General features: G+C 42.0%; 1 protein-coding gene across 4 annotated transcripts in view; it reads right to left on the bottom strand.

The window, feature by feature from the left end:
* Positions 1-372: 372 nt before the first annotated feature.
* The window catches only part of LOC309501911 (NACHT, LRR and PYD domains-containing protein 12-like), a 175077-nt gene continuing 164501 nt past the window's right edge, over positions 373-10948 (bottom strand). For 2 of the 4 annotated variants that reach the window (XM_082174173.1, XM_082174174.1), the window contains exons 13-16: positions 2344-2517; positions 1771-1944; positions 1373-1534; positions 389-525 (exon numbers count right to left, since the gene is read on the bottom strand). In XM_082174173.1, the coding sequence (XP_082030299.1) occupies positions 507-525; positions 1373-1534; positions 1771-1944; positions 2344-2517 (529 nt within the window). In that variant the 3' untranslated portion in view covers positions 389-506. Of the gene's footprint in view, positions 526-1372; positions 1535-1770; positions 1945-2343; positions 2518-10948 lie in introns of all 4 variants that reach the window. The other 2 variants (XM_082174171.1, XM_082174172.1) reach the window with 2 other exon arrangements.

The raw sequence follows: 10948 nt of genomic DNA, 5'->3' as shown, positions 1-10948 counted from the left end.
GGGATGTTTGGTGATCGATCTTTATCAGGGATGTTTGGTGATCGATCTTCATCAGGGATGTTTGGTGATCGATCTTTATCAGGGATGTTTGGTGATCGATCTTTATCAGGGATGTTTGGTGATCGATCTTCATCAGGGATGTTTGGTGATCGATCTTTATCAGGGATGTTTGGTGATCGATCTTTATCAGGGATGTTTGATGATCGATCTTTAGGATGTTTGGTGATCGATCTTTATCAGGGATGTTTGATGATCGATCTTTATCAGGGATGTTTGGTGATCGATCTTCATCAGGGATGTTTGGTGATCGATCTTTATCAGGGATGTTTGGTGATCGATCTTTATCAGGGATGTTTGGTGATCGATCTTTATCAGGGATGTTTGGTGATCGATCTTCATCAGGGATGTTTGGTGATCGATCTTCATCAGGGATGTTTGGTGATCGATCTTCATCAGGGATGTTTGGTGATCGATCTTTATCAGGGATGTTTGGTGATCGATCTTTATCAGGGATCTTCATCTACTCTGTAAAGTGGAACAGAAGAGAAAACAATCAGTGTTCAGTGGAACAAAGTGCAAATTATTATATTTCAATTATTGTTTTGTTTTTTTTGTAAAAATAAGTTAAATTGAATTCCTGTAATCAGATTAATTACTGACTCTACATGATCTTGCATAGATATTTGTGTTTTAAATATAATAGATGTAAAGCATGAATCATGTTCATATGTGTGTGTGTGTGTGTGTGTGTGTGTGTGTGTGTGTGTGTGTGTGTGTGTGTGTCGGTGCGACTCCTATTGAGTCTCTGTAAAGGAGAAACTAATGAGTGTACGGCGTATGGAATAAACCACAGGGAGCAAATACAAATGTTATTTTGAGTTCAAACACAAACCTTTAGTTAAAGCCGTTTGTCCTCTAGTTTAAACATGTTTGTAGGCTCTTAGTAAATAACTGAGAGTAAAGTAAGTGTAAAGTAGTGTGACGTGTTGCTTGTCACAGTAAAAACACACTAGAGACAGAGACATTTCTCATGTGAGCTGGACGCTGTGAGCTGAAGCTGGAACTGCACTGATTTTAGCAGGAGTGCAGCGTTTTCCTACAATCTGACCAAGTCTGTTTTCACACTGAAATGATTCACTTCTACTGACACAGTTAATAAAGCAGGTGTTGATGTATAAAGCTGTGACAGTGAGCTTTTCTTCTCTTTCCTCCTTTGTGTTAAACATTTCAATAACTTCACATTTTGTTCTCACACAAACCCTTTGTTGCAATAAAGCTTAATGATAATTTCCTTTCACAAATGTTTGAAAGGTTTGTTCACATATCAGAGGTAAATGAAGATCTCTTTAATATCTCAGTGATGTTTCCTCACCTCAGGACACAGTTTGAGTCTCGTAGCTCGTCTCTGAGCCGCTGTTTTGAGTCTCCTATCTCATTGCCTCTCAGATCAAGCTCTTTTAAAAACTGCAGTGCTTTTGAGTTAGTCAAAGACTGAGTTAAAGAAGAAACATCTGTAATGCCACAGCCATATAGACTAGAAAGACACAAACAGAGGAAGAGAGATTATCTTACAAACACATCATGAATGTGAAGAATTTTACACAAATATAATGTGAACTCAGACTCACTGTGAGATATTGAGTATAAAGTGTTTTAGTTTAAAAAACCCAGAAAGTGCACTGCTATAAACACTGAAACATAAGCCCTGCTGTCTTCAGATAAATAAACTTCAGTCACACTGTAATTGTTGTACAGTATAATGATACTAACTCTAGTTTCTCCAGCTTGAATTGTGGGTTCATCAGTAGATCACTGAGGTTTTTCACTCCAGAGTCTCCTAGTTTATTCCCTCTCAGGTCCAGCTCTCTCAGGTGTGACGGGTTTGATTTCAGAGCTGAAGTCAGGATGAGACTCTGTTTCTCTGTAATACTGCATCTATACAGACTGAAGACAGAGAAATAACAATAGTTCACATCTATGATGATCATCTTATTGAAGAGCTACAGCAGCATTTAGTTTCCAATAGTCTGTTTTGAAACCCAGTCACACTAGTTCTGTGTGCTGGAAGACACTGTTTCTTCTCTTTCATTTGTAACTATTTATTTGAGTCTCTCTTCTTTATTCTCTGTTGAAAAGGCAGATTTCTGCATGTACACAATCAGTACATTGTATCAAATGCTGGAAATTAAACAATTACTAACTAGATAAAAAACACATAAAATGTGACCAATAGGGAAAACCCAGAAAGTGCACTGCTATAAACAATGAAACATAAGCCCTGCTGTCTTCAAATAAATAAACTTCAGTCACACTGTAATTGCTGTACAGTATAATGATACTAACTGTAGTTTCTCCAGCTTGAATTGTGGGTTCATCAGTAGATCACTGAGGTTTTTCACTCCAGAGTCTCCTAGTTTATTCCCTCTCAGGTCCAGCTCTCTCAGGTGTGATGGGTTTGATTTCAGAGCTGAAGTCAGGATGAGACTCTGTTTCTCTGTAATACTGCATCTATACAGACTGAAGACAGAAAGAGTAAATGACTCAGATCTAGGGGTGGGAATCTCTAGGCAACTCACGACTCGATTTGATTACGATTACGATTCAGAGGGTAACGATTATCGATGCATCTTTTTTTTTGTGATAACTTGGTACTTTTAAAGCAAAGTATTTATGATGACCCATAAATAATTTACTTCCAATACTTCCTATATTAATTTTATTAATAAAACAAATGGAAGTGATTTGGCAAGTCAACTGTAAGGTTATATTTGCCAGCATATGTCCCAACATTGCAAAGAACCAACAGGGAAATAAGCGTGTGCCTGTACTAGCAGCGTACTTGTAGCAACATCACAAACAGTTTTCCTTCACAAATATAGGATGATGTACCAGCAGCTCTCATACAAACATAATGCTTGTGGACTTACGCATATTCTGAATAATTAGTAACATACAAAGCCGCTCTTATACACAACTAAATAATAAAATGACTTGAAATGTTTGCTGTAGACCACAATCAAAAACAGCTTATACAGAAACAGTGAATGAACATCTGCAGAGATCAGTCAAAGTGTAGCTTGTTGTGACTGGCATTGCACTGATACACACTGTGACTGTGGAGGGCCGTATAACGTACATATAACAGATCGGTTTACAGCATATTGATGTGAAAACTAAACAATACAGAAAGCAGCTCTCATACAAAACATACTAAATAGGTCACAATGAAATTGCCAATTTTCCATACGTTAGCTTTTAACGAAGAGGGTGCCGTTCGAATTTGGTGTTCAGCCATCATGCGTCTCTGTTATGTGTGTGTCTCTGTTATGTGCGCGTCTCTGTTATGTGTGCGTCTCTGTTATGTGTGTGTCTGTTATGTGTGCGTCTCTGTTATGTGTGTGTCTGTTATGTGTGTGTGTCTGTTATGTGTGTCTCTGTTATGTGTGCGTCTCTGTTATGTGTGTCTCTGTTATGTGTGTGTGTCTGTTATGTGTGTCTCTGTTATGTGTGTGTGTTATGTGTGTGTCTCTGTTATGTGTGCGTCTCTGTTATGTGTGTGTCTCTGTTATGTGTGTGTCTCTGTTATGTGTGTGTCTGTTATGTGTGTGTCTCTGTTATGTGTGTGTCTCTGTTATGTGTGTGTCTCTGTTATGTGTGTGTCTCTGTTATGTGTGTGTTTCTGTTATGTGTGCGTCTCTGTTATGTGTGCGTTTCTGTTATGTGTGTGTCTCTGTTATGTGTGTGTCTGTTATGTGTGTGTGTTATGTGTGTGTCTCTGTTATGTGTGTGTCTGTTATGTGTGTGTCTCTGTTATGTGTGTGTCTCTGTTATGTGTGTGTCTGTTATGTGTGTGTGTTATGTGTGTGTCTCTGTTATGTGTGTGTCTGTTATGTGTGTCTCTGTTATGTGTGCGTCTCTGTTATGTGTGCGTCTCTGTTATGTGTGTGCGTCTCTGTTATGTGTGTGTGTCTCTGTTATGTGTGCGTCTCTGTTATGTGTGTGTCTCTGTTATGTGTGTGTTTCTGTTATGTGTGTGTCTCTGTTATGTGTGCGTCTCTGTTATGTGTGCGTCTCTGTTATGTGTGTGTCTCTGTTATGTGTGTGTCTCTGTTATGTGTGTGTCTCTGTTATGTGTGTGTCTGTTATGTGTGTGTGTTATGTGTGTGTCTCTGTTATGTGTGTGTCTCTGTTATGTGTGCGTCTCTGTTATGTGTGTGCGTCTCTGTTATGTGTGTCTCTGTTATGTGTGTGTCTCTGTTATGTGTGTGCGTCTCTGTTATGTGTGCGTCTCTGTGCGTCTCTGTTATGTGTGTGTCTCTGTTATGTGTGTGTCTCTGTTATGTGTGTGCGTCTCTGTTATGTGTGTGTCTCTGTTATGTGTGTGTGTCTGTTATGTGTGCGTCTCTGTTATGTGTGTGTGTCTGTTATGTGTGCGTCTCTGTTATGTGTGTGTCTCTGTTATGTGTGTCTCTGTTATGTGTGTGTCTCTGTTATGTGTGTGTGTCTCTGTTATGTGTGTCTCTGTTATGTGTGTCTCTGTTATGTGTGTGTCTCTGTTATGTGTGTGTCTCTGTTATGTGTGCGTCTCTGTTATGTGTGTGTCTCTGTTATGTGTGTCTCTGTTATGTGTGTGTCTCTGTTATGTGTGTCTCTGTTATGTGTGTGTCTCTGTTATGTGTGTGTCTCTGTTATGTGTGTGTCTCTGTTATGTGTGTGTCTCTGTTATGTGTGTCTCTGTTATGTGTGTGTCTCTGTTATGTGTGTGTCTCTGTTATGTGTGTGCGTCTCTGTTATGTGTGTGCGTCTCTGTTATGTGTGTGCGTCTCTGTTATGTGTGTGTCTCTGTTGTGTGTGCGTCTCTGTTATGTGTGTGTCTCTGTTATGTGTGTGTCTCTGTTATGTGTGTCTCTGTTATGTGTGTGTCTCTGTTATGTGTGTGTCTCTGTTATGTGTGTGCGTCTCTGTTATGTGTGTGTCTCTGTTGTGTGTGCGTCTCTGTTATGTGTGTGCGTCTCTGTTATGTGTGTGTCTCTGTTGTGTGTGCGTCTCTGTTATGTGTGTGCGTCTCTGTTATGTGTGTGTCTCTGTTATGTGTGTGTCTCTGTTATGTGTGCGTCTCTGTTATGTGTGTGTCTCTGTTATGTGTGTCTCTGTTATGTGTGTGTCTCTGTTATGTGTGTGCGTCTCTGTTATGTGTGCGTCTCTGTTGTGTGTGCGTCTCTGTTATGTGTGTGTCTCTGTTATGTGTGTGCGTCTCTGTTATGTGTGTGTCTCTGTTATGTGTGTGCGTCTCTGTTATGTGTGCGTCTCTGTTATGTGTGTGTCTCTGTTGTGTGTGCGTCTCTGTTATGTGTGTGTCTCTGTTATGTGTGTCTCTGTTATGTGTGTGTCTCTGTTATGTGTGTGCGTCTCTGTTATGTGTGCGTCTCTGTTATGTGTGTGTGTCTCTGTTATGTGTGTCTCTGTTATGTGTGTGTCTCTGTTATGTGTGTGCGTCTCTGTTATGTGTGTGCGTCTCTGTTATGTGTGCGTCTCTGTTATGTGTGCGTCTGTTATGTGTGCGTCTCTGTTATGTGTGTGCGTCTCTGTTATGTGTGTGTCTCTGTTGTGTGTGCGTCTCTGTTATGTGTGTGTCTCTGTTATGTGTGTGTCTCTGTTATGTGTGCGTGTCTCTGTTATGTGTGCGTCTCTGTTATGTGTGTGTCTGTTATGTGTGCGTCTCTGTTATGTGTGTGTCTGTTATGTGTGCGTCTCTGTTATGTGTGTCTCTGTTATGTGTGTGTGTTATGTGTGTGTCTCTGTTATGTGTGCGTCTCTGTTATGTGTGTGTCTCTGTTATGTGTGTGTCTCTGTTATGTGTGTGTCTGTTATGTGTGTGTCTCTGTTATGTGTGTGTCTCTGTTATGTGTGTGTCTCTGTTATGTGTGTGTTTCTGTTATGTGTGTGTCTCTGTTATGTGTGCGTCTCTGTTATGTGTGCGTCTCTGTTATGTGTGTGTCTCTGTTATGTGTGTGTCTGTTATGTGTGTGTGTTATGTGTGTGTCTCTGTTATGTGTGTGTCTGTTATGTGTGTGTCTCTGTTATGTGTGTGTCTCTGTTATGTGTGTGTCTGTTATGTGTGTGTGTTATGTGTGTGTCTCTGTTATGTGTGTGTCTGTTATGTGTGTCTCTGTTATGTGTGCGTCTCTGTTATGTGTGCGTCTCTGTTATGTGTGTGCGTCTCTGTTATGTGTGTGTGTCTCTGTTATGTGTGCGTCTCTGTTATGTGTGTGTCTCTGTTATGTGTGTGTTTCTGTTATGTGTGTGTCTCTGTTATGTGTGCGTCTCTGTTATGTGTGCGTCTCTGTTATGTGTGTGTCTCTGTTATGTGTGTGTCTCTGTTATGTGTGCGTCTCTGTTATGTGTGTGTCTCTGTTATGTGTGTGTCTGTTATGTGTGTGTGTTATGTGTGTGTCTCTGTTATGTGTGTGTCTCTGTTATGTGTGCGTCTCTGTTATGTGTGTGCGTCTCTGTTATGTGTGTGTCTCTGTTATGTGTGTGTCTCTGTTATGTGTGTGCGTCTCTGTTATGTGTGCGTCTCTGTGCGTCTCTGTTATGTGTGTGTCTCTGTTATGTGTGTGTCTCTGTTATGTGTGTGCGTCTCTGTTATGTGTGCGTCTCTGTGCGTCTCTGTTATGTGTGTGTCTCTGTTATGTGTGTGTCTCTGTTATGTGTGTGCGTCTCTGTTATGTGTGTGTCTCTGTTATGTGTGTGTGTCTGTTATGTGTGCGTCTCTGTTATGTGTGTGTGTCTGTTATGTGTGCGTCTCTGTTATGTGTGTGTCTCTGTTATGTGTGTCTCTGTTATGTGTGTGTCTCTGTTATGTGTGTGTGTCTCTGTTATGTGTGTCTCTGTTATGTGTGTCTCTGTTATGTGTGTGTCTCTGTTATGTGTGTGTCTCTGTTATGTGTGCGTCTCTGTTATGTGTGTGTCTCTGTTATGTGTGTCTCTGTTATGTGTGTGTCTCTGTTATGTGTGTCTCTGTTATGTGTGTGTCTCTGTTATGTGTGTCTCTGTTATGTGTGTGTCTCTGTTATGTGTGTGTCTCTGTTATGTGTGTGTCTCTGTTATGTGTGTCTCTGTTATGTGTGTGTCTCTGTTATGTGTGTGTCTCTGTTATGTGTGTGCGTCTCTGTTATGTGTGTGCGTCTCTGTTATGTGTGTGCGTCTCTGTTATGTGTGTGTCTCTGTTGTGTGTGCGTCTCTGTTATGTGTGTGTCTCTGTTATGTGTGTGTCTCTGTTATGTGTGTCTCTGTTATGTGTGTGTCTCTGTTATGTGTGTGTCTCTGTTATGTGTGTGCGTCTCTGTTATGTGTGTGTCTCTGTTGTGTGTGCGTCTCTGTTATGTGTGTGCGTCTCTGTTATGTGTGTGTCTCTGTTATGTGTGTGTCTCTGTTATGTGTGCGTCTCTGTTATGTGTGTGTCTCTGTTATGTGTGTCTCTGTTATGTGTGTGTCTCTGTTATGTGTGTGCGTCTCTGTTATGTGTGCGTCTCTGTTGTGTGTGCGTCTCTGTTATGTGTGTGTCTCTGTTATGTGTGTCTCTGTTATGTGTGTGTCTCTGTTATGTGTGTGCGTCTCTGTTATGTGTGCGTCTCTGTTATGTGTGTGTCTCTGTTGTGTGTGCGTCTCTGTTATGTGTGTGTCTCTGTTATGTGTGTCTCTGTTATGTGTGTGTCTCTGTTATGTGTGTGCGTCTCTGTTATGTGTGCGTCTCTGTTATGTGTGTGTGTCTCTGTTATGTGTGTCTCTGTTATGTGTGTGTCTCTGTTATGTGTGTGCGTCTCTGTTATGTGTGTGCGTCTCTGTTATGTGTGTGCGTCTCTGTTATGTGTGCGTCTCTGTTATGTGTGCGTCTGTTATGTGTGCGTCTCTGTTATGTGTGTGCGTCTCTGTTATGTGTGTGTCTCTGTTGTGTGTGCGTCTCTGTTATGTGTGCGTCTCTGTTATGTGTGTGTCTCTGTTATGTGTGTGCGTCTCTGTTATGTGTGTGCGTCTCTGTTATGTGTGTGCGTCTCTGTTATGTGTGCGTCTCTGTTATGTGTGTGCGTCTCTGTTATGTGTGTGTCTCTGTTGTGTGTGCGTCTCTGTTATGTGTGTGTCTCTGTTATGTGTGTGTCTCTGTTATGTGTGTGCGTCTCTGTTATGTGTGTGTCTGTTATGTGTGCGTCTCTGTTATGTGTGTGCGTCTCTGTTATGTGTGTGTCTCTGTTGTGTGTGCGTCTCTGTTATGTGTGTGTCTCTGTTATGTGTGTGTCTCTGTTATGTGTGTGCGTCTCTGTTATGTGTGCGTCTCTGTTATGTGTGTGTGTCTCTGTTATGTGTGTCTCTGTTATGTGTGTGTCTCTGTTGTGTGTGCGTCTCTGTTATGTGTGTGTGTCTGTTATGTGTGTGTCTCTGTTATGTGTGTGTCTCTGTTATGTGTGTGCGTCTCTGTTATGTGTGCGTCTCTGTTATGTGTGTGTGTCTCTGTTATGTGTGTCTCTGTTATGTGTGTGTCTCTGTTATGTGTGTGCGTCTCTGTTATGTGTGTGCGTCTCTGTTATGTGTGTGCGTCTCTGTTATGTGTGCGTCTCTGTTATGTGTGTGCGTCTCTGTTATGTGTGTGTCTCTGTTGTGTGTGCGTCTCTGTTATGTGTGTGTCTCTGTTATGTGTGTGTCTCTGTTATGTGTGTGTCTCTGTTATGTGTGTCTCTGTTATGTGTGTGTCTCTGTTATGTGTGTGCGTCTCTGTTATGTGTGTGCGTCTCTGTTATGTGTGTGCGTCTCTGTTATGTGTGCGTCTCTGTTATGTGTGTGTCTCTGTTATGTGTGTGTCTCTGTTATGTGTGTGTCTCTGTTATGTGTGTGTCTCTGTTATGTGTGTGTCTCTGTTATGTGTGTGCGTCTCTGTTATGTGTGTGTCTCTGTTATGTGTGTGTCTCTGTTATGTGTGTGTCTCTGTTATGTGTGTGTCTCTGTTATGTGTGTGTCTCTGTTATGTGTGTGTCTCTGTTATGTGTGTGTCTCTGTTATGTGTGTGTCTCTGTTATGTGTGTGTGTCTCTGTTATGTGTGTGTGTCTCTGTTATGTGTGTGCGTCTCTGTTATGTGTGTGTGTCTCTGTTATGTGTGTGTCTCTGTTATGTGTGTGTCTCTGTTATGTGTGTGTCTCTGTTATGTGTGTGTCTCTGTTATGTGTGTGTGTCTCTGTTATGTGTGTGCGTCTCTGTTATGTGTGTGCGTCTCTGTTATGTGTGTGCGTCTCTGTTATGTGTGTGCGTCTCTGTTATGTGTGTGCGTCTCTGTTATGTGTGTGTCTCTGTTGTGTGTGCGTCTCTGTTATGTGTGTGTCTCTGTTATGTGTGTGTCTCTGTTATGTGTGTCTCTGTTATGTGTGTGTCTCTGTTATGTGTGTGCGTCTCTGTTATGTGTGTGCGTCTCTGTTATGTGTGTGTCTCTGTTGTGTGTGCGTCTCTGTTATGTGTGTGTCTCTGTTATGTGTGTGTCTCTGTTATGTGTGTCTCTGTTATGTGTGCGTCTCTGTTATGTGTGTGCGTCTCTGTTATGTGTGTGTCTCTGTTGTGTGTGCGTCTCTGTTATGTGTGTGCGTCTCTGTTATGTGTGTGTCTCTGTTGTGTGTGCGTCTCTGTTATGTGTGTGCGTCTCTGTTATGTGTGTGTCTCTGTTATGTGTGTCTCTGTTATGTGTGTGTCTCTGTTATGTGTGTGCGTCTCTGTTATGTGTGCGTCTCTGTTATGTGTGTGTGTCTCTGTTATGTGTGTCTCTGTTATGTGTGTGTCTCTGTTATGTGTGTGCGTCTCTGTTATGTGTGTGCGTCTCTGTTATGTGTGCGTCTCTGTTATGTGTGCGTCTCTGTTATGTGTGTGCGTCTCTGTTATGTGTGTGTCTCTGTTGTGTGTGCGTCTCTGTTATGTGTGTGTCTCTGTTATGTGTGTGTCTCTGTTATGTGTGTGCGTCTCTGTTATGTGTGTGCGTCTCTGTTATGTGTGTGCGTCTCTGTTATGTGTGCGTCTCTGTTATGTGTGCGTCTGTTATGTGTGTGTCTCTGTTATGTGTGTCTCTGTTATGTGTGTGTCTCTGTTATGTGTGTCTCTGTTATGTGTGTGTCTCTGTTATGTGTGTGCGTCTCTGTTATGTGTGTGTCTGTTATGTGTGTGTCTCTGTTGTGTGTGCGTCTCTGTTATGTGTGTGTCTCTGTTATGTGTGTGTCTCTGTTATGTGTGTGCGTCTCTGTTATGTGTGTGTCTGTTATGTGTGCGTCTCTGTTATGTGTGTGCGTCTCTGTTATGTGTGTGTCTCTGTTGTGTGTGCGTCTCTGTTATGTGTGTGTCTCTGTTATGTGTGTGTCTCTGTTATGTGTGTGCGTCTCTGTTATGTGTGCGTCTCTGTTATGTGTGTGTGTCTCTGTTATGTGTGTCTCTGTTATGTGTGTGTCTCTGTTGTGTGTGCGTCTCTGTTATGTGGTGTGTCTGTTATGTGTGTGTCTCTGTTATGTGTGTGCGTCTCTGTTATGTGTGCGTCTCTGTTATGTGTGTGTGTCTCTGTTATGTGTGTCTCTGTTATGTGTGTGTCTCTGTTATGTGTGTGCGTCTCTGTTATGTGTGTGCGTCTCTGTTATGTGTGCGTCTCTGTTATGTGTGTGCGTCTCTGTTATGTGTGTGTCTCTGTTGTGTGTGCGTCTCTGTTATGTGTGTGTCTCTGTTATGTGTGTGTCTCTGTTATGTGTGTGTCTCTGTTATGTGTGTCTCTGTTATGTGTGTGCGTCTCTGTTATGTGTGTGCGTCTCTGTTATGTGTGTGCGTCTCTGTTATGTGTGTGCGTCTCTGTTATGTGTGCGTCTCTGTTATGTGTGCGTCTCTGTTATGTGTGTGCGTCTCTGTTATGTGTGTGTCTCTGTTGTGTGTGCG

Source organism: Leuciscus leuciscus (genome assembly GCF_965113295.1).
Source record: "Leuciscus leuciscus genome assembly, chromosome: 6".
NCBI classification, from domain to species: domain Eukaryota; kingdom Metazoa; phylum Chordata; class Actinopteri; order Cypriniformes; family Leuciscidae; genus Leuciscus; species Leuciscus leuciscus.
Note: the sequence above shows the minus strand (reverse complement) of the source record. Positions and strands in the feature narration are given on the sequence as shown.